Here is a 23,574-nt window from a genome sequence, read left to right on the forward strand (position 1 = left end):
AATGGGTCCTTTGTACCAAGGTGGGAGACTGGGTAAGAAGTTCTTGGCTCTAACCATGGTGAATTTGGGGATGAATCAGCAGATGGAAGATCTTTTTTGTCCTTTCTCTCTGAAATCTACTTTTCAAATTAAAAAAAAAAAATCTCTAAAGAAGCTGGAGAAACTGAAGGGACAAAAGCTGGGCGTGTGTTGTCAGCACTGTGGTGTGGTGGGTTAAACCATATGGGCAACAGTTGGAGTCCCGGCTGCTTCACTTCAGCTCCCTGTTAGTGTGCCAGGGAAAACAGCAGAAAATGACCCAAATCTTTGGGCCCCTATACCCACGAGGGAGACCAGATGAAACTCCTTGATCCTGATTTCAGCCCTGCCCCGCAAATGCAGCCATTTGTGGAGTGAACCAGCTGATTGAAGACCTCTCTCTTCCATTTCTTCCTCTTTCTCCGATTCTATAACTTTGTCTTTCAGATAATTAAATTCTTACACAGTGGAGAAAAAAATGGGACTGAGGCATTAGGCCCTGTTCTCTAACTGGAGTGCAGAAGCACAATGATTTGGCCTAAGGGCTCTTACAGGGCCGTCTGCACCTTGGACTATTCTAGAAAACTTCCAGCGGTGTGCTGAGGCAGTTCCCAGGCTTCTTGGTCCTTACAGAAAGGCTTCCCCACGCTTTGGATCACGGGTCCCTTTGACGTGTTAAAAGCCCGGAACCGGCTCCCAGGGGAAGTCCAAGTAAGGGGTTTCTGGAAGCAGAATCCTGCTGTTACGCATTCATTTCTCCGAACTTTCTCGAGAGCAGTTCACAGCTGGCCGCGGCCAGGCAGCCTGCTGTCAGCTCAGTTTCTGAACCCTGGGACAGGGTTCCTAGAAGGGCTGATTTCGGTTCGTCCCCCTTTTTAACAATAGGTCCTCTTGATAAGCTAATTAAGGTATGGGGACATCTATGCCAAAATGCTTCCATAATCACCCCTCACCTCACAGTCTACCCAATTTCACGGGGTCCAGGGTACTCGTTAAAGCCCCGCTCAGGCAACCGGTTAAGTTGAAGTGCAGACTTCCCTCAGCGGCTCGGAAAATGCCCCTGATGACCTTTTTAAATCACCCCTTCATCAGAGATAAGAGTGGCCCACGAGCAGCAGATTCGACCCGGAGGCTCCGGGTCCCCAAGCACTCTTGCCAGGCTCCCTCCCCCCGGCTCTCCCTTCCCCCTCCGCCCGTGCCGCGCAGGTGCGAAGCCCTGAGGGCCCACCCGGGCGCGACGGCGGGGGCGCGCCCCGGGAGGGGCGGAGGCGGGGGTGGGGGCCTTCCCCTTGTTGCTTGGTGACCGCGCTCTCCGCCCAGACTGTTCCATTTCCTCAGCAAGGGGACACGAAGGCCCCGGCCGCCGCTGACAGACCTCCCGGGAAGGCCCTCCTTCCGGCTCCTCCCCCCCCCACACCGCGACGGGCAGTGGCCGACGCCCGTGACGTCACAGGAGGCGGGGTCAGCGGCGCTGCCGGGTGCTGGAGGCGCCATTGGAGCCGGCTGGGCTTGCGAGCCCCGCTGAGGAGCCGGAGGTCGGGCTGCAGTTACCTGTGCGTCCGCGCCGGGTCCCTCTGGCCCCCTCAGCGGCATGGCGTGCGGAGCGACGCTGAAGCGGCCCATGGAATTCGAGGCGGCGCTGCTGAGCCCCGGTTCCCCGAAGCGGCGGCGCTGCGCCCCTCTGGCCGGCCCCACTCCGGGCCTCAGGCCCCCGGGCGCGGAGCCGCCGCCGTTCCTGACGCAGACCCCCGCGCCGACTCTGCAGCAGCCCGCCCCGCCCGGCAGCGAGCGGCGCCTCCCAACGCCGGGTAACCTGTGCTGCTGCGGGCTTGGCACGACGCCAGGCCCCGGCATATTTTTTGGGGGAGGTGGGGTGGAGGGCGGTGGTGGGAATGGGAGAGGGTGGATTTAGGAACGCCGGACCGACTCACCCACGGGCCCCCTTCATCGCCTTTAGAAAAGGGAACCGGGGTGCAGCTGGGCCTGGTTGCTTCCGGGGGTAGGAGGCACCCGGGAGGGGCACTGGGGTCAAAGGGTCGGTTTTTATTATTTTTTTTTTCCTGGAGCTGGGAAGCTTGCGGAGGGTGGGCACCCAGAGGAGGGGTGGGAATGCCAGGACCCTCCCTGGCTCCGGAGTCGTCCCTGCCTTGCTGCCCCGGCCTGCGCTGAGCCGCCCTGCAGACCCACTGGGCCATGGAAAATTGGATTCTGCTCACGAACCGGCCTTGGGAGTGGGGGCTGGGGGCCCCTTCCTGGGAGGGGGCGTGTGAGCCGCTCCGCCCAGTGTACCGAGGCTTGTAGGGGAGACCTGGGTTTCCAAAAGTCTTGAGGGAGCGGAGGCTGCCGCAGGAGTCGTGGAATCTGATTTCAGCGCGATCCGTTTCTAAATAAGCGACTGGCCATGTTCTTTTATTGTATGGCTATTGTCTTGCACCATATATGGCCTGAAGTCGGTGGATCGCTGGCTAGAATTCGAGAATTCTTCAACATGCAGAGGCTCTGGGAGCAGGAATTCCGCTGACCATGCTAGGAAGGGCTCTCCTAGAAGACATTCCACTCGGGCCGAGGAGAGGGGAGGGCCGATGTGACAGCAGCTCCCGAAAGGAGGGATTGGGGGCGATTCCTTCCTTGCTGTGTGCTTCTGCAAGCTTAAGCGCATCCTTGGTACCATCACCGCGGCATCCTTTCTTCTTCGCCCCGCTTCGGGTCCCAGTAGCGTTAGGGTTCGCCTCCCCTTGCCTGTGCACAGTGTGGATTTTGGGCTCTCTTCCTCACGGAGGATTCCTGCTTGCTTGTATTCACCGTCTTTTCCTGGAAATCAGAATGTTGTGTCTTCGGCAGCCTCTTGGTTTCTAAAACCTAACCCCCATCTGCTCCCCCCGCCGGGGAACCCCACGTGCTGTGCCTGTCACAGGATGTTCTCCCTCTATTTGCTGATCCCAGTGGAGTCCCTTCCCTAGCTCCCACCCCTGACCCAGCTGCCCCACCTGCCCCACAGGGAGCGCCTCGGCCTCACCTACTGGATGCTGCTGCCTCAGGTTCTTTGTAATGAGCCCTCCCAGGCCGGAGGCGGAGGTGTCCTTTTGGCAGGGATTTTTTTTCCTGCTACTGAACCCACAGATACCCAAGAACAATGTATCTCTTGGGGAGTCCCTCCTGCTGTGCAGAAGGGGATCCCAGTCCCTGTCACGGCTTTGAAGAGGCTTTTAGAAGTCTAATAATGTGCTTTATGTAAATGTTGGGTTTCCTTAGACGCCCCTCCAGCTTAGTTCCGGTGGCAGTCCGCATTCCAGCAGATCCCGCCCAAGTGACTGGTGAATGTATTTGTACTTGGAAGCCTGGCTGTGGCTGGGGATTACAATGGAGCTGCTGTTTTCTAAATCTTTTAAGTACACTTTTTTTTTTTCAGAGACCATGCAAACCAGTTTCTTGGTCCTTTATGTTAAATAGAGTGACTAATTGTTTATTAATGCTAATCAAAATGTCCCATCATGAAAGGAGCACAAAGTATTAATGGTTGCTGATTGGATGCTTTAGCTTAAATGAAAGATGACTTGTGCATTAAAAACATAATGAGAGAATTTTAATTTCTCTTCAGATAGAAAGGATAAAACCAGCTAATGCAAGAGTAAGTTTAAGTCAGTTCATTGTGACATCTCATTTGTTATCTCAAGGGCTACAAACTTATGTCTGAAGTAGCCAAGAAATTTTTATTTTGCTTAAAAAAAAAAAGATGTGCACTGTAGCACATTCTGTGGGGGGAAAAAAAACCTATAAAAAACAACCTATAAAATTAAGGCTTTTACTGGTTGCATTTGTGTTGGTGCTAGGCGGAGACCCGACTGGAGGGGTGGGGTGTGCCGGTTGCATCAGGATTCAGAGAATTGAGCTGCAGGCCACTCACTGACGAAAGGAGAGTGGTGCCACACTTAGGGAGGCGGAACTGGACAGAGAGCAGGTCTCGGGAGGCTGTGGATGTCGTGTTCTTGGAGTCACAGGGGCTAGAAACCCCTGTGGTGCTTGAGGATGGGCTCAGCCTGATACAGCCTTGATCATGGGAGGCGAAGATTCAAATGATCCTGTTTAAAGAAGTGGTGTTTGCTGTGGCCCTTTTCAGAAGAAAGGCACATCTGGTTCCTTGTTTCTCCTGTGGATGGATGTAGAGTGCTAGGTTCCGGAGCTGGCTGCTCTCCGCCACCCTCGAAGTGGCGTCTTTGCTTCGCTCCCCTTGCCCTCCAGCCTAGCTTGGTCCCAGAGCAGCTCTTCTCCTGAGCCTTGTCCTCGTCCTGGTGGTTTCTTGTTTCCTATCTTTGCAGTTCCTTACTTCCTGGTATTGATGCTGCCAAGGATGTGCTTGAGGAATAATTATTTTAAACATGAACACTTCACACATTCAGGGATCCAAAGTGTGACCCAGCACTCTTAGCAGGAAAGCCTTGCTGATCTCCTGTTGATCCTGTGTGTGGATTGTTGGGTTGCTTGGGCTGTGTTTGTAGCTGCTGTTAGTTCCTGGAATATACCGTCATTACCTCTGTGATTCTTGCTGCCTTATCAGATAGGCATTTGACATTTATATCAAAAACCTAGACTGAATGGCTTCCAAGGTTACAGTCACATAGCTAATAAGCAAATTGGTATTGTTAACACTTCCTGCTTTAAAAAAATAATGATATACTTTAGAATTATTTAGATCCGTAATACCATTTTCTTTAATTGGAAGACTCATCTGAAAAGTAAATATGGTTACTTGCCGTTATCTGTAGATTCTTGGTTGTCAGTAGTGTTTTCTGGATTCCCCATAGTTATGTCGGAAAACCTGTTATCTGAGCCAGAATAGGAATGTGAGTGCTAACAAGTCCCCTTGTGGGGTCAGAAAATCCTCCTCTAAGCCTTGACCACCAATTCTGAGCAGGAAGTCACTGCTGCCCTCCTGACCAGCGCCCAGCTGTGAGCAGTCATTTTTGCTGGCTTCCTGGAGCATCCCTGTCAGGAGGCCTTAGGTGTAAGAGACCCATCACTTAATGTCCCAGTTTGTAAAATTGTAAAACTAACAGATCAAAGGTAACTCCTGATAAGGTAAAGGGAAGTTCATTCTTTACTTACTGTAAATTGTACTGGTTAGTGTAGCAAATGGCTGATGTCTTCATTGCCACAGGGAAGCAAGTGAATTGAGTGGCTTATGCCAGAACAGCTTCGGTTGTATACACAGTTGTAGTCGGACAGTAACAGCACACTGTCTGTAAGAACATTAGAGTGCTTTGTACAGTATAAGCATTTACCCAGAGGTTGAACCTGCATGCTAAAGAGAGTATCTAAACCCACTTCCAAGAAAATTGGAGGAAGAGGAGGAGGGTGAGGGTGTTGGGTGCACTGCTTTGGGACACTCATCCTATATTAAAGCGCCAGGGTTCCAATTCCAGCGCCACAGTTTTGTTTTGTTTTTATTGTTACTGTTTCTGTTTGTTTAAGATTTATTTTTATTGAAAAGGCTGGTTTACAGAGAGGAGAGACAGAATGATTTTCCACCTGCTGGCTTACTTCCCAAATGGCCACAACAGTCAGAGCTGAGCCGATCTGAAGCCCGCAGGGAGCTGATCTAGAAGTGCAGAAGCTGGGACATGAACCAACGCCTGTGTGAGATGCCAGCGCTTAGAGGTGGAGGACTAGCCAGTTAAGCCAATGTGCTCTTACTATCATTAAAAGTTTATCTCTAAATTTTTATTTGAAATCCAGAGTTACAGAGAGAATTAAAGACAGAGTTCCTCCATCTGCTGGTTCACTCCCTAAATGGCCTCAGTGGTTGGAGGTGAGCCGATCTGAAGCCAGGAGCCTCTTCCAGGTTTCCCACTTGAGCACAAGGGCCCAAGGTGTGGGGCCATCCTCCTTTGCTTTCCTAGGCCACAAGCATGGAGCTGGAAGGGAAGTGGAGTAGCTGGGACAGGAACCAGTACACTCATGTGGGATGCTGGTGCTGCAGGCAGAGGCTTATACTGCCATGCCAGCACACCGGCTCCCCAGCTTCGCTTCTAATTCCAGCTTCCAGCTAATGAACACCCTGGGGGCCACAGGCTATGGTTTCCATACTTGAGTTCCTGGCTCCCGGCTCCCGGCCTGACCAGCTGCAGTTACTACATTTGAAGAATGAACCAGCAGTTAGAAGTTCTGTCTCTCTTTAACTTTCAAGTAAAATGATAAAGTTAGAAGGAATGACACATAAATACTCAAGCATGTTTATTTTTTATTAGAGCAAATTTTTCAGAACATAAAGCAAGAATATAGTCGTTACCAGAGGTGGAGACATCTAGAAGTTGTTCTTAATCAGAGTGAAGCCTGCGCCTCGGAGAGTCAGCCTCACTCGGCAGCACTCGCAGCACCTAGCTCCCCAGGTAAGCACCATCGTGTCTGTGCAGGCACTTGAGGGCTGTGAAGAGGTACTGATTGTGACAGCTTCCAGACTGGCACTGCTCTCTGAAGCAGTAAAACCAGGAAAGCAGGTGCAGCGTATCACTACTTACAAATAGGAGTTTTTTCCCCAAGATTGATTGATTTATTTGGAAGGCAGAATTGAAAGAGAGAAAGGGAGACATATATCTTCCATCCACTTTTCATTTTCCTAATGGCTGCAATGGCTGGAGTAGGCTAGTCCAAAGCTGGGAGCCTAGCACTTTTGCCATTCTCCACTGCTCTCCCATGCCATTAGCAGGAAGCTGGATCAGAAGTGAAGCAGCTGGGACTCGAACCAATGCCCATATCAGATGCTGGCACCACGGAAGAAAGATTAGCATACTACACCACTGTGCCAGACCCCATACAAATAGTTTTAAAACCATACAGGGGATGGTGCCATGGCTGAACAGGCTAAATCCTCTGCTTTCAAGTGCTAGCATCCCATATGGGCGCCAGTTCGTGTCTGGCTGCCTGACTTCTACTGTAGATCCCTGCTTATGGCCTGAGAGCGTGGACAACGGCCAAAGCCCTGGGATCCTGCATCCATGTGGGAGACCTGGAGCAGGCTCGATGGGCTTGACTTTCAACACATTGGTACCCTTTTCTATAGCTAAAGTGTGTAATGCTTTAGGTATTAACCACATATGGTTATTTAATCTTAAATTTACACAAAAATAGAATTTTCTCTCTCATGCAGTGATTACATGTCAGCTGCACAGTGGTGACATTTGGTGGCTCTTGTGTTGGGCATTTCCATCATTTAATAAAGTTAGCTGGGTAGCTCTGAGCTGTAGTGAGGGGTGGTCAAGGAGGATGAGCTCAGAAATGGAGTCTCTGGAGAGAAACTTCATGGTGATGTAGTGAACTTACCTGATATACACTTATCAATAATAGTACAGTGTGAGGAACCAGTGCCCTGACCACACCCACATGGAGATTGGGAAGAGGCTCAGGCTCAGCCAAGCCATTGTGGCCATTTAGGGAGTGAACCAGCAGATGGAAGACCTCTCTCTGTGTCTCTCCTGTGTAGCTGTCTTTCAAATAAAAACAAAATATTAAAAAAAAAAAAGACAGGCCTGGTGCAATAGCAATAGCTCAATTGGCTAATCTTCCCCTTGCGATATGAGTGCTGGTTTGTGTCCCGGCTGTTTCACTTCCTATCTAGCAGTGAAAAATGGCTCAGTGCTTGGGAGCCTGCACCCCCATGGGGAGTGAATCAGCAGAGGGAAGATCTTTTTGTCTCCTCCTTTCTGTAAATCTGCCTTCCCAATAAAAATAAATGAATCCTTTTTAAATTTTTTTAGATTTATTTTTTTATTGGAAATAAAAATATACAGAAAGGAGGAGAAACGGAGAAGATGATCTTGCGTCCATTGGTTCACTCCCCAAGTGGCTGCCACAGCCTAAGGTGAGCTGAAGCCAGGAGCTTCTTCCAGGTATACCATGCAGGTACAGGAGCCCAAGGCTTTGGGCCATCCTCCACTGCTTTTCCAGGCCACAAGCAGAGAGCTGGAAAGTAAGTGGAGCAACTGGGACATGAACCGGTGCCCATATGAGATCCCAGTGTGTGCAAGGTAAGGATTTAGCCACTAGGCTATCACACTGGGCCCAGAGTGTTAATTTTGTATGAAATTTATCTCGGTGAGTTTATGTTTTGTTTCCTTATAACACCAAGAGCCTGGCTCCAGAACCATCCCCCACCTTTTCTTTTCTTTTTTAAGGATGTATGTCTTTTTTTTTTATTTGAAAGGCAGAGTTAGAGACAGACATCTTTTTCATCCATTGGTTCATTCCCCAGATGACTACAGCAGCTCAAGAGGGGCTAGGCAGGATCGGAGCTGGATCAGAAGTGGTGTTGCCAGGACCTGAACCCAGCACTCCTCTGGGATGCTGGCCTTGCAAGTAGCTGCTTAACCCTCCGTGCCACACTGCCAGTCCCTCCACACCCATTTGAGAGCAGCTCCATGGGAATGAATGATGGTTAGGCATTTTGATGATTACAGGTAGCAAGTCTGTCTTCTCATGACATTTCCGTAATTTTGAAGTAGTGGAATATGAGAGGCAGGTTCAATAAGGACTGGCTAGACACTTTAGTCAGCTGTAGCAAAAATTACATTCTTGGTTTACACAAAAACAATTTGGTTCAAGGCATTAAATGACTTAGACATAAACAAGGTTGAACAAATAGTTCCAGTTGAATCCTAGAGGCACACCTTAGAACTGGCCACCCCGGGTCTGCTGCCTCGGTCTTGATCAGGAAGCTCCCTGTAGAAGGTGTACTCTGCCAGCGCCAGAGCAGGTTCCTCACGTGGCTGGCAGAGCAGAACCAGATCTGAACTTGAGGCCACCAGGGAGTGTGCATGGTGCAGTTTGGATTGTCACAGCCTGGGAAAGGAACAGTGGTTGTAACGATTCTTGACAAGGACGCCCAGGTCTCCTGTCACAGAGTTCTGATTTCTCATGCTAGATTTCCCTGTCTTGTAGCATTCCAGTGGATATTTTCGTTTCCAACTTTGTTATTTTATGAATGTTTCACTCCTAAACCTAGAATCTGAAAGAATCAAGGAGAGACCCGTAGTGCCTGACTGTCTCCATCCTTCAGACATTCTTCATGGTGAATGTGCTTGCACTTGTGCAGAGGATCTGATGGCCTTCAAGGACTTCACTCACTTCTTACATGTTCTTGTGTGGAAGGCAGAAGGAGAGATGTAGAGAGAGATCTGTGCTGAATCACTCCCCAGCTACCTGTAACAAACAGCCGAGCAGAGCCAGCAGCCTGGGACCTTGGCAAGGCCTCCCATAAAAGTGACAGGGACTCGGGAACCCCTGCCACCTTCCCAGAGGAGCCATTCATGATAAGCTGGATTGGAAGTGAAGAAGCCAGGACTTGACCAGGCACGCCAACATGGGAGGTTACTTATCCTACATCCTAAGTGGTGGTGTAACCCACAGCACCACAGCAATGTGCCTGGTGAAGGTTTTTATATTACGCAAGTCCCCTGGTTTCCTAAGCCTCAAAGGTAGATGTACAGAGAGAAAGATTTTCCATCTGCTTGTTCACTCCCTCAAACTTCTTATTAGAATCACGTATGAAGTTTGAAGGGTGCTTGAGCCAAAATATGTATAAGTCAAAATATGGTTTTTTTTTTTTTTGCTGAGTTTCTGCATGTAATATTCCTCCTTGGTTAAACCTGAGTCTAGAAGCTCTCCAACGATCTAAGTAGCTGTCACACAGTGAATTGGCTTTCTGTAATTCATACTAAAGGTTTTATATCAGTTATAATATCTTGTCCCTTAGGAAATGAATGTTGGGAGCCAGCACTGTGGCCATGTGAGTTAAGCTTCTTTCTGCAGTGCTGACGGGACAGCTGAGTGTCCTGGCTACCCCACTTACGATCGAATTCCCTGCTAATGTGCATGGAAAAGCAGCAGAAGGTGGCACAAGGCCATTGTACCTGTTTGGGGAGTGAACTTGAGGAAGGACCTCTGTCTCTGTAGCTCTGCCTTAAATCAATATTTATTTATTTATTTATCTATTTATTTATTTATTTATTTTGAAGAAATGAATGTTAGTCTGGTCCTAGGTGGCTGTGGCCCCACCACTGTTTCTGTACGCCAGTCCAGGGCACACCCGGAAACATGCTGTTTCTCTTACCTCCCAGCTTATGTTTGATTTTGCTTTGTAGAACAAATAGTGAAAACTGAGAGAACTTCTTGCAAATATTCCATGTAATGAAAAATGTGATTTTTCTGGTTTTTAATGTCTTGAGAACTGTTTATATGAAGGTATTAATTCCGGATTAGAATTAATATAGTACGTGAACTGGATTTCCTTTTTGGTCAGGTTCTTCCTGGATGAAGAAGGACCAACCTACCTTTACCCTCCGACAAGTTGGAATAATATGTGAGCGTCTTCTAAAAGACTATGAAGATAAAATTCGGGAGGAATATGAGCAAATCCTCAATACCAAACTAGCAGGTAGGCTTTGAGGCGGCGGGTTGCTGTGGGTGGTCAGAGTTCAGAATGAATAAATGCCAAGTAAAGTAACTTAGAAAGAGGGCTTCCTTCAGCAGAATCAATTAAGCGGTGAGGATTGAAGTTACTCTCAGTGATTTTAAACATGTTACTTATACATTATATGGAAGGCAACAAGTAGGCCATTGGGGCTGACGATGAGTAAACAGGTGTTGGGATATAGCGCTAAGCACCCAACAGGTGTTAGGGAGTTTAATGTTGTCAGTGTGTTCAGGCTTCTTAGTGGAGGTCCCTTTGTGCTTCTGGGAAGTTGGACGTCCTGTGATCAGGAGCTATGATGCAGTTAAAGCAGGGAGAGCCCAGCTTGGTTAGAGCAAAGGCAGTGACGATGACGATGAGAGAGTGAGTGTGTGTGTGTGTGTGTGTGTGTGTGTGTGTAGAGAGAGAGACCGAATCAGGAATAACAAGTAGTAGTTGTTTAATGAGAAAGGAAAGTGCTGGGCTCAGAGGTTTTCGGCAACTGCTACTTCCCGGCACAGCGTTGTTTTCCTAAGCTGATGCCCTACATCTTGGTTCCTGGGAATGTTAACAGTCTGCTTTTCTTTTCGGAACTGCTGGGTTAAGCAGAGCCGTGCTCCCTCACAGTAGGCTGTCTGTCGGTAATCTGTCAGTAATACTCTCAAACAAGCAGCAGCTCTGGGATGTCGCTCCCCTCTCACTTGCGATCATTCAGATGACCTGGCTCGCAGTGACTTGGTTCACCAGCATCAGGCCATTTTCTACCTTTCTGCCCAGTTTCTTCCTAGAAGTTAATATTTCTGTAGAACTATCAGCAATTAATGATGTAGAATTTTCCCATAGCTTTCTGGCCATCCTGCCTCTGCTCATGTTTCTCACTCAGAGTGTATGGGAACGTATAGCAAAGCAAGAGTTTCAGAACTTCATGTCACATGTGATAACCCATAAACACTGGCAGTTTTTACATGTCAATTTTTGTAAAGCTTCATAGCCCACTGGAGATTGCTAAAATTTGATGGCCTGTTGATGAGGGATGGACTTGGCCTTAGGAACGTTATTAGAGGAAAATACTGTGATCAGGAGCCAAATCTGGGAGCCAGGGATTTGGTTCTGGGATGGAAGGGGGGAGGCACAGGAACAGGTAACCTGAATGAAAAGGGCCTGGGGAGAGTACCTGTGAAGCTGTGCTTGATTCTGTTTCTGCAGAGAATAATATACAGTTTCCCCCCCTCACAGAACAATATGAATCGTTTGTGAAATTCACACATGATCAGATTATGCGACGATACGGGACAAGGCCAACAAGCTGTAAGTATTGCCAAATTTTCTGGAATTTTTTTCCAAGTTCAAGGGCAATATTTTGACACTAAATATCTTGTCTCCTGAGAACACACAGCTGCAGTGAAGTAAATAACAGCTAAGTATGCGCAGCTATCGTACTGGGCACTGTGCTTGCCCTTTAACTCTTCCCAGAGCGTGCGTCATCTCCACAGTAGTCCTGTGAATGAGAAACTATGAGTGTCCCCATTTGACAAGTGAGAATAGCCCTTTCAGAAGGTAAATAATTTGCCTGAGCTCATAAAGCTGGTGGTTTATGATTAAATTAAGGGGATGGTCTGGCTCTGGTGCTGGCTTTTCTCTAAAACATTATTCTATTGTTAATTCATGAGCATTGATTCCTTAGGTTATATCAGGTATGTGACAAAGGCTTCTTGGAGGTAAACATTTGCGGCTGCCAATTCAAAAATGCCAAGTAGCCGTGTATCTGCCTGCGCTTGAGCCAGGTTTCTTCCATTTTAATGCTGTTCTGCATGCTGTTATCACATACATGGCATCACACTTGGTATTTTTACTCTCTCCTGTCTCTACCTTACAGATGTGTCCTGAAGCTTTTGTGTGTATCTGGGTACCAGGCTTGACCTCAAAAGATGGCTGCTGTACACTTTTTGCAACTGGTTTGATATCACATTTCAGCTCCAACTTCGCATCCTGAGAACACTTAAATGTTTCTGCAGGTCCATTTTATACAACTTGAAAGACCTAAAACTTTCTGGTTGCCACAAGCATATCTTTCTTTTCTGCTCATCCAATAAACAGCTGTGCCCTACTGTGATAGATTTTCCATACAAAAATACCTGGAGCAGCAGTTTAGCAAAATATGCCTTCAGTGGCACTCAACAAACGGAGTTTCCCCAAGCACAGTTCTGTAAGAAGTGTGTGTGAGAGTGTGTGTGTGTGCGTGTATTTTAAGTTATTATTTGTATTGTGCAAACTTTTTAATCTTGGGGATTCTGGCTGTGAATTTGATGCACGACAATTATGGTTAAAAACATTGGCTTGGTCTACAGAAGATCATTAATGTTTTGTGACCATATAAGTTGTAACAGTGGATTGTTTTATGTGTAGGTATTATTGTTAAACACAGGGACTATATCCAGGCACAGAGTATGAGTCATAACTTCGGATGGACATTAGATGTGATTATGACGATGGAGTGGAGATCTATGGTCCTAGGTCTACACATGCGTGGTGAGAAATTAGAACAAACCGGAGACAGGCCATTGACGCATGGACTCTGCCTAGCTGTGTTAGAAAAATATCCTGACTCCAAGCCTTAAAATACCGAAATGGAGTCGGCGCTCACCTCATTCACACAACTGAAGAGCTCCCTGGACACCACTCCTCTCAAGGGAAAAGACCTCCGCGGAGTGGGAGCACCACAGGTGAGCACAGGGCCAGCCCCGCAGCACTGCTGCCTGGGAGGAGCCACTCACTTCACCTTTGTTTCAGTTCTTAGAGGTAGGATTTGGATCCCTGGATCAGGTTCCGCAGATTGTTCGGAGGTGTCCATGTTCAACTGCTTGAGCTTTGTTTGGCAGCCGCTGCCTGACGCAGCTTACAGGCTGTTCTGGCCCTTGTTTCCAAGGCCGAGGAACAGAGAGTAGCCTCTGTTTGAGGAGGTGGAAGTTAAGTATACATTTATTTTTTACTGTGACTTGTTCAGGACCACATTTTACAAAATGCCTTGTTTCCATTAATATTGTTTCTGGAAAGGAAAGTTCTATTAAAACTGTTTTAGTTTGACTATAGAGTAGGTTTTTTGTTTTTGTTTTTTAACTAGGGCTTATTTTGAAAAATGTTGGGTTTAATTCAGATGTATGCCAGTACCTTCCAAAGTAAGACAGTTGTTCTGATCAGATGGCTTAGAGAAATTTCTGGAATATTCACATTCGGAGATTCCTTGTTAATGAATGTCTTTGACTTAAATCTAACCAAAAACTGCAACCTTATTCTTTGTACATTTTCATTATATAGTCTTAACAAGCTTAGTTGCAAACAAATAAAATACTTAAGCTATTTGTTTACCTTGCCTTCTTAATACTGTCATACATTTAATTCAAATAATTTGCCTAAGGCTGTAACAGCCATCGCCCTGGCTCAGCATCACATTGAAGATTTATAGGCGTCTTCCAAAGTTCAGCTGTGATCTTTTAATAATTGAAGAATGTTTCTATTTCCTGTTTGAAGGGGCAATTTGTTTTATCTCCTCATGTCCAGAATAGTGGCTGGTTCTTGGGAGAGGAACAATAGAGTGGCTGCTGTGGGAGCTTTACAAAACTGCAGGTGGACTAAAAATGAAGTCTTACACACCGGTGTTGTGCTGCCTTAGTACTGGACAGCTCAACTCTGCATCCCTACTCAAAGGCTTCAGTAAGGAAAATGGCACCCTCTCACTGCTGCTGGGTTGCTGTGCTGTTGCCCTCTGGAATACAGGTTAAGGCCATATCACCATGGCCGTGTTTGAGAAGCTCATCTGAGACCTACCGTCTGGTGAGATGCTGCCTGCAGCACCAGTATCCCCCAGGGGCCCTGGTTCAGGTCCCAGTCCAGCTGCCTGCTGGTGGCCTGGGAAGAGCAGCAGAGAATGACCCTGGCTTTAGCCTGGGCCAGCCCTGACCACTGCAGCCATCTGAGGAATGGCTCTCTGTTTCAGATAAATAAAGCTTGAAAGCTTGAGAGAAGAATGGCAGACCCTGGGACAGAATGTAGGTATCTGGAAAGTGAATTTCAGGCTGGCAGAACAAATTTCCGCCAACACCCAGATTCCAGAGAAGGAAATATCTTTGTCTTGTGGAAAACACAACTCGAGGAAAAAGTATCTTACGAAGTCCTGTGAGGGTGTTCCAGGAGCCGTGGTTTCAGGACAGTCGTATCTGCTGACCTTGTTAGTTGGCTCTCCTTTTAGCAGCCTGAAGGGGGGAGTAGAAGGGGTGAATGTCCCGGGGGCGGGGGAGCATCTGGGCAGGCCTGCTGTCTGCGGTGGAGCTTGTCTGCCCACTGCGGAGGACTGCTGGAGCCCTGGAGGCTCGTCCGCGACCTGGCTCTAGTTCGGTGTCACACTTACTTCCACTGGCTTCTTTACCTGTAAAATGGGGGGGGGGTTGTGTGTACATCATTGGGGTGAATGTTTAAATCCAAGTATTAGGCCACATGAACAGAGTATTCAATACACCATAAGACATTAAAGCACAGTGCTGTATTAGTGGTTCTCATCAGATCTGAAGCCCCAAAGCTCCCTGTCTGACAGTAATGATTCTTGACTTTCTAGTATGGACAGCATGAAACCCCCACATCAGTCTTTTCAGTGTTCGAGGAAACAGATCAGTGACAAAGGCAGGCAGTGATGTCTGGGAGTGAGTCTGTATGATTACATTCTGTAGTGCAGAGGTCCACACGCTGGCCTGGTGGGGAAATACTGCTCCACCTACTCATTTGCATCTGCGACAACAAAGACCACAGAGCCGAAAGCCCTGTCAGACCCTGTACAGAAGCTTGCCACTGTGAGAAAGACCACAAGGCAGACAAAGGTAAAGTCATTCCCAGTACTCTAAATTGAGGTATGGTGAAAAAAATCCTTTGCTTCCAGAGGAAAATTGCAAGTGGATGAACAGCATCTTGGAACAATGATTGTCGAAGATGGGGCAGGAGGCATGCTGTGTTGGGAAGGAGAAAAAAATTCAGAATGTCGGAGCATTCTGCAGTTTGGAGTATGTTTTAGTTTCCATGCAGCATTTAAACCCACAAATCATAAATTAGTGGTACTAACCGGGAAACTGCTGTTTAGGAGGTGGGCCAAGGGGGAAGTCCTTAGTTTATCTCAAAAGGCAGTTCTTGCCATTGGATCGACTGAAAGGCTGCTGGGAGCAGACCTGCGCGTCGTGGGAGCCTTCCTTCAGGTGTCCCACCACTGCCATCTGCTACTCACCTGACATCCAGCCAACGGAACTGCTGTGGCTGGGGCTTGAGCCTCGAAAATAAACACAGTATTATTTCCTTCCTAAGTACTTTGTTTTAGCTTTTACATCACTACTGCAAAAAGCTAACACATTAGCATATTTAATTTTGAAACTAAATACAAACATGGGAATTTTAAATTTATCAGAATATAGCATGGACTTAAATATAGGTTGTGAAATGCTCTTTTAAAAACAGACCTCAGGCCCAGCACGGTAGCCTAGTGGCTAAAGTCCTCACCTTGCAAGTGCCGGGATCCCATGTGGGCTCCAGTTCTAATCCCAGAGGCTCCGCTTCCCATCCTGCTCCCTGCTTGTGGCCTGAGAAAGCAGTTGAGGACTGCCCAAAGCCTGGGGACCCAGTGGGAGACCCAGAAGAGGCCCAGGCTCCTGGCCTTGGATCGGTGCAGGCGCTGGGGGAGTGAATCAATGGACAGACGATCTCTCCTCCCCTCTGTACACCTGTCTTCGAATAAAAATAACAAAAATCTTACCAAAAAAAAAAAAAACAGACCTCACCTCAGCCCGGAAGATTCCATTGGGAACAGTTTGCGCTAGTTGTGTTTTCTAGAGCAACAATTACACTTGGACTTGGATATGGTTCTGTCTCTAGGAGGAAGTCTTCAACCCATCACAAACCATACTTTTATGTAAATAACGAGCACTTTGATAGGAACAATATAGTACTTTAATAGTCTCAATATCCGGGCCCGGCAGTGTGGCCTAGCGGCTAAAGTCCTCGCCTTGAACATGCTGGGATCCCATATGGCCGCCGGTTCTAATCCCGGCCGCTCCACTTCCCATCCAGCTCCCTGCTTGTGGCCTGGGAAAGCAGTTGAGGATGACCCTGCACCTGCGTGGGAGACCTGGAAGAGGTTCCTGGTTCCCGACCTTTGAGCTCACTTGGGGGAGTGAATCATCGGACGGAAGATCTTCCTCTCTGTCTCTCCTCTCTGACTTTGTAATATCTGACTTTGTAATATCTTTGTATATCTGACTTTGTAATAAAAATAAATAAATCTTTAAAAAAAAAAGAATTTCAATATCTGTGAATCAGGGGTCTATCATTTTTGTCACAGTGCTGTATTTCCTAGGGTTCCCGGTTCATCTGTGAGCAGTGTGTAGGAGTAAACAGGAAAAAGATGACAATCCACATTTAGGAAGGATTTCTGGATGCCTGTGCGGAGGAGACTCAAACACCACCTTGATGCAGGGAGGCGAGGTCCCCTGGGGTGGTCTGGATGGCACACAGGCAGCTGCTGGCTCACCCTTACCCTGAAGCTGCTCCAAGATTCCACCTGCTGCTGTCTCGTGGGAGTTCCCACCTTGGGCTTTGACCCTTGGTGTCCAGAAGTGTTTTCTACATCAGCAGATGCCATAGACGTGCTAGGTTAGCTCAGGGTGCTGAGCTCACCCTGATTTCACTGCAGTGCTAACTGGTTCTTAATTTATTAGACGTAGCTTGGTTGCTTTTCATTATCTAGCTAGACTTTTGATGTTTTTTTTTTTTTTTTTTTTTTTTAAAGATTTATTCATTTTATTACAGCCAGATATACACAGAGGAGAGACAGAGAGGAAGATCTTCCGTCCGATGATTCACTCCCCAAGTGAGCCGCAACGGGCCGATGCGCGCCGATCCGAAGCCGGGAACCGGGAACCTCTTCCGGGTCTCCCACGCGGGTGCAGTGTCCCAAAGCTTTGGGCCGTCCTCGACTGCTTTCCCAGGCCACAAGCAGGGAGCTGGATGGGAAGTGGAGCTGCTGGGATTAGAACCGGCGCCCATATGGGATCCCAGGGCTTTCAAGGCGAGGACTTTAGCCGCTAGGCCACGCCGCCGGGCCCGACTTTTGATGTTTTTAAGAAAAGTAACATTTGGGCCCGGCAGCGTGGCCTGGCAGCTAAAGTCCTTGCCTTGAACGCCACCAGGATCCCATATGGGCACAGGTTATAACCCTGGCAGCTCCACTTCCCATCCAGCTCCCTGCTTGTGGCTTGAGAAAGCAGTTAAGGAAGGCTCAAAGCCTTGGGACTCTGCCCTCATGTGGGAGACATGGAAGAAGTTCCTGTATCCTGGCTTCGGATCAGCGCAGCACCAGCCTTTGCAGTCACTTGGGGAGTGAATCATCGGATGGAAGGTCTTTCTCTGTCTCTCCTCCTCTCTGCATATCTGACTTAACAATAAAAATAAAATAAATCTTTAAAAAAAAAAAAAAGTAACATTTATCGCGCCCGGCACTATAGCCTTGTGGCTGAAGTCCTCACCTTGCATGCACCGGGGTCCCATATGGGTGCCCGTTCATGTCCCAGCTGATCCACTTCCTTTCCAGCTCCCTGCCTGTGGCCTGGGAAAGCATGGAGGACAGCCCAAGGCCTTGGGACCCTGCACCCACGTGGGAGACCCTGGCAGAGGCTCCTGACTTGGGATCGGCCTTTGCAACTACTTGCGGTGTGAACCAGAGGAGGGAGGACCTTTGCTCTACATCTGGTGTTCCAAGAAAAACAAGTAAATCTTTTTTTTTTAAATGCTGTTATTTGCATTGTCTGTTAGATAACCAGAGTTACTAGTAGCTTGCTCAGAATCCATTTCTTGAAGTGGAATTCCCTTTGTATTCCATGTTTCATCAGAGCTTTGATTAGGCAGTGAAGTCAGACTTGGTGTCCAACAAGACTTGATGTTTATGAGCATAAGTAGGGAAAGATACCATGTTGGTTTGGAGTAGTTCTCAGTTCAGTAAGCATGACTAAAGTTTCTTTTTTAGAGTAGATTGATATTTGAAGTTTAAATATTTTTGGTATTCACTTAGTTGAGAAGGAGGAAATAGGGAAACAGATTCCCCATCCTCTGGTTCACTTCCCCAAATGCCTGCAGGGGCCAAGGCTGGGCTGGGCCAAACGTGCAAGCTAGGAACTCCACTCAGGGTCCGCCATGGGTACCTCAACCCAGTTAGTTGAGCTACCACTGTCACCTGACAGGGTGTACCTTAGCAGGAAGCTGGAGCCAAGTGAAACCCAGGTACTTGAACTTCGGACACACAGATGTCTGAACTGTTAGGCTAAGCCAAGCACGCATCCGATATTTGAGTTTTTAAAAACTAGAAAAGTGGGTCCGGCGGCGTGGCCTAGCAGCTAAAGTCCTCGCCTTGAATGCCCCAGGATTCCATATGGGCGCCGGTTCTAATCCTGGCAGCTCCACTTCCCATCCAGCTCCCTGCTTGTGGCCTGGGAAAGCAGTCAAGGACTTTGGGACCCTGCACCAATGTGGGAGACCTGGAAGAGGTTCCTGGTTCCCGGCTTCGGATTGGCGCGCACCGGCCCGTTGCGGCTCACTTGGGGAGTGAAACATTGGACGGAAGATCTTCCTCTCTGTCTCTCCTCCTCTCTGTATATCTGGCTTTCCAATAATAATAAAATCTTAAAAAAAACAACAAAGAAAAAAAAAACTAGAAAAGTGATGTGAGTAACCTTGGTCTTTAACTTCCCTAGTGCCTGACTGAAAATTAACAAACTGCCAGTTGCATCTCAACACCTGAGAAAATGGTTACAATCTACCAAGGAAAAAGTTAGAATATTATCAGTGGGTTCCCTGTGTGGTGGCCTAGCGCTAAAATTCTTGCCTTGAACATGCCAGGATCCCATATGGGCGCCGGTTCTAATCCCGGCAGCTCCACTTCCCATCCAGCTCCCTGCTTGTGACCTGGGAAAGCAGTCGAGGACAGCCCAAAGCTGTGGGACCCTGCACCCGCCTGGGAGTCCTGGAAGAGCTCCTGGCTTCAGATCGGCGCAACACCGGCTGTTGTGGTCAGTTGGGGAGTGAATCATTGGACAGAAGATCTTTCTCTGTCTCTCCTCTCTGTACATCTGCCTTTCCAATAAAATAAATCTAAAAAAATATATATATACTTTCTGTTTTTTTAAAGAAGCCAGGAGCTCTTCCAGGTCTCCCATGCGGGTGCAGGGTCCCAAGGCTTTGGGCCTTCCTCGACTGCTTTCCCAGGCCACAAGCAGGGAGTTGGATGGGAAGTGGGTCTGCCAGGATTAGAACCGGTGCCTATATGGGATCCCGGTGCGTTCAAGGCGAGGACCTTAACCATTATGCTATTGCACCAGGCCCAGCAAAAAGCATTATCAGTGCACAGGTAGTGACCCAAGGAAATGAAGAGGTAGTTTTGGTTAAGAGCAATCAGGAAGGCCCTCATGGAAGGAAATGGGGTGAAGCAAGCCTTAAAAGGGTGACTAGGTCTCGGGGAGGCTTCAGGAATTAGTGCTTTAGTAAACAGACTGGTAGGAAGTCTTGGTGGAGGGCATTCTTGTGTAACTGGAGTAGAAAGAAGTCTGGGAAGAGAGGCAAGGTGCCTAGGCAGTGGGGGCTAGGGACAGAAGGCCTTGGCTGGCAGCCTGGCCTTTGAGCTGTGGAACTGGATGAGTTGGAAAACTGAGAGCTGGGTGCAGGACACAAAGGCGGTCACTCAACTAGAGCACACTTGACCTAAGCACTGCTTACTGGAAAGGTGAAAGAGTCACAGAGCAAGATCTTGCATCCACTGGTTCACTGCCCAAATGCCTCCAATGGCTCAAGCTGGGCCAGTGCAAAGCCAGGAACCCAGAGCACTCTCCGGGTTTCCCATTGTAGGTTCAGGGATCCAAGAGCTTAAGCCATCCATCCTCTTACTTTCCCAGGCCCTAAGCAGGGAGCTGGATGGGAAGTGGAGCAGCTTGTATGGGATGCCAGAACCACCTACACTGCCCTATCTCCGACCCTGGCACCTCTTGTGTGTAGTCAAAACTAACAAAGGCCTGTCCAGTGGTGTGGTCAACATGGCGATGGCTCCATCTGCCGAGAAAGACTATAGCTCGTCATTCTTGCTGTTTTTCTCTTCCTCGTAGGTAAACTTTCCAAAAATTCTTTTCCTTTTGGTTCATGTCTGCCCCTCACCTAATCCAGGTCCCCTTAGCCACTAGTGGCTCTTCACAGCCCCGGGAATGGATTCCTTTAAATCCACCGAATACAGGTGGATCTGTCTCCTGCTTGGACAACTGAAGAATTTTCCTCAAGACTCCCCAACACTGATTCAAGCAATATTTTTTATGCTGCTCCTTTGTGATCTTCTGGAATCTCATGCTTATGTGCTTACTGTAAAGATTGTTATTGCCTTTGTGTTCCCTTCAAGGCAGTTAATAAATGTTTGCTGAGCGCCCACTATTTGCCAGGTGTTCTAGGCACTGGAAGTGTTGTCACTGAACTAGACACACAAGGGCCCTGCTTTGGAGGTACTTACATTGTCTGTGAGGCAAGACAGGCAAGCTAGAGAATGTTAATCCAAGATTTACAAGTGAAGAAAGGGGCTGGCATGGTGACTCAATAGGCTAATACTCCACTTGGAAGTGCCAGCATCCCATATGGGTATGGGTTCTCATCCCGACTGCTCCATTTCCAATTCAGCTCCCTGTTTATGGTCTGGGAAAACAGCCAAGGATGGCCCAAGTCCTTGGGACCCTTAAACCATATAGGAGACCAAAAGAAGCTCCTGGCTTTGAACTGGCTCTCAGCTCTGACCATTGCAGCCATCCGGGGAGTGAACCAGTGGATGGAAGATACCTTTCCTCTGTAAGTCTGCCTTCCAAATAAAAACTGAAAGGAAAAAAAAAAAAGGAACCAACTGCTGCCTAAATGGATTAAGAAAAACCATTATCACTCTGTATGATAAAGTTGTACAAGGTATGCCTGTGTCTGGATGACTCAAGGGACTACTGAGCTCTTGGGAGCAAGTTGTTAACCCATTCCTGGTCTTCTCAACTCCCAGGTCAAGCATATGTAAGCCTTCCGTAGGCTCTCAGCAGCTGGTGTAAAGCACAGGGCAGCCTGGAGTCTAAGGGTGGGAGTGTGACCAAGCTCGCGGGTGTTTCATGAGCTGCAGAGACCAGGCGATTGGTTGGGCTGCTCAGCTGCTCTTGCAGGTCTCTCCAGCTAGTTTGTTCTGATCTGTGCCTGGGAATGTGGACTCCAGTCTGTTCACTGAGAATGTGTAGCCAGGGGCCCCGGTCCTTAGCCTAACAGCTGAAGTCCTCACCTTGCATGCGCCAGGATCCCATGTGGGCGCCCTTTCTAATCCTGGAAGCCCCGCTTCCCATCCAGCTCCCCTGCTTGTGTGGCCTGGGAAAGCAGTCGAGGAAGGCCCAAAACTGTCCTCCACGTGGGAGACCCGGAAGAAGCTCCTGGCTCCTGGCTTCGGATTGGCTCAGCTCCGTCCATAGCGGTCACTTGGTGTTCAGTGGACAGGTCTTCCTTTCTGTATATCTGACTTACCAATAAAAATGAAAAATAAAAAGAGCATGTGGCCAGAGCTTCAGGCTGTGTGTGCTTCACGCAGTCATATATCAGAATGAGAGGAGTTGTAGGAATGCAGCCTTCCCTGACACTTCCCCCGTCCACAAGAAGCCTGTGCCAGGCTCCCTCCCAAGTTCGGTTTACCTCCCTGATTGCTGACTTACTGGTCCAACTAGCTATTCCCCCTACCGCCAGATGGCACGCTTTGTTAGTGGCCACGCTGGTTTCCATTCTATTCCAGGCCCTGTCGGACTGCTTTGCTTCTCTGCCCTAAAGCACAATGACTGGGGCTTGGCGGGAGGGGGAGGGCTTGCACACTCACCGTCTCCCCGCAACGTGCTGCGATCTGCAGGCCACACAGTCCACTGAGGTCGAGGTTTGCTCACAGGGCCGGCCTGGGGGCCCTGGACTAAAATGTCCAGGCCTTCCTCTGCGGGCACACCGTGTCCTGAACGGGAGCGGGAGGGTGGGGCCGGCGAAAACGCGGAGCATAAAATCCTTTAGTTTCATTATAAACACACATTCCCACGAAGCAAAACCACGAAACGAGGCCGTGAGATGGGATAACCAGAGACGAACCTTTCCTCTCAAGGAAGCACTTCTCTTGAGCTCGCTTGTGACGTCGAAGCATCCTCCCACGGGCTCCATGGCAACGGCACAAGCTCGGTTCCCGCGTGGGCTTCTGGGAGTCGTAGTCTCGTTCAAAGAGGCGATTTAGAGAATGACAGCCGGCGTGTCCACACTGTAAGTAGTGGAACCTTCCACGGCCAGTGGGACCTCGGAAAGGCCTACTGCCCGAAGACTTAGGAACGTTATCCTCAGAAAATGGATCAGGAAATATTAGGGCTTCAGCCGGGGCAGCCAGTGGGTGGGGTCGTTTCTGGCAGAAGAGATCACTCCTTTACAAAGCTTAGAAGCAAAAGGAAAATTCTGGATGGCCGGGAAAGATGGTACGCGCTGGGATCGGGGATCTGGAATTGGTAGGAAGCCAGACCCTGAAGGATCAGTCCACTCCCAACCCAGGAGAAACAAACCGGTGGTTCCTCATGAGCACCTTGTCCCAAGAACGCCCCAAGGGCTGCGGCAGGTGGGAAGGGCCCTGGAAGTGGTTGCGCAACGATTGGATCTATCTTTTACTAAAGCACCAATAGGAAAATGGAGCAAAACCAGGTACTAACTCATCGGAATTCGAAATACTGTCCTTTGCGTGCCTGCGCGGGACTCCAAATGTATTTACTTCAGTGGCACCTTCACCTCCATTTCTACTCTTGCCTTTGTTTAACTAGCTTTTTTGTTTTAAGATTTTTTAAAAAGATATATTTATTTTTATTGGAAAGGCAGATGTACGGAGAGGAGGAGAGACAGAGAGGAAGATCTTTCACCTGATGATTCACTCCCCAAGTGGCCGCAACGGCCAGAGCTGAGCAATCCGAAGCCAGGAACCAGGAGCTTCCTCTGGGTCTCCCACATGGGTGCAGGGTCCCAAGGCTTTGGAC

At 48.4% G+C, this 23,574-nt stretch overlaps 1 protein-coding gene across 1 annotated transcript; it reads left to right on the plus strand.

The window, feature by feature from the left end:
• The first annotated feature begins 1,415 nt into the window (after positions 1-1,415).
• On the plus strand, positions 1,416-13,818 carry AKIRIN1 (akirin 1). Its single transcript, XM_004591556.3, has 5 exons — positions 1,416-1,826; positions 6,264-6,404; positions 10,310-10,444; positions 11,696-11,767; positions 12,336-13,818. Exons 1-5 carry the CDS (start codon positions 1,610-1,612, stop codon positions 12,344-12,346), a joined length of 576 nt encoding a protein of 191 aa, XP_004591613.2. The 5' UTR covers positions 1,416-1,609; the 3' UTR covers positions 12,347-13,818.
• The last annotated feature ends 9,756 nt before the right edge of the window (positions 13,819-23,574 follow it).

This window comes from Ochotona princeps, chromosome 2 (assembly GCF_030435755.1).
Source record: "Ochotona princeps isolate mOchPri1 chromosome 2, mOchPri1.hap1, whole genome shotgun sequence".
Lineage (NCBI taxonomy): Eukaryota > Metazoa > Chordata > Mammalia > Lagomorpha > Ochotonidae > Ochotona > Ochotona princeps.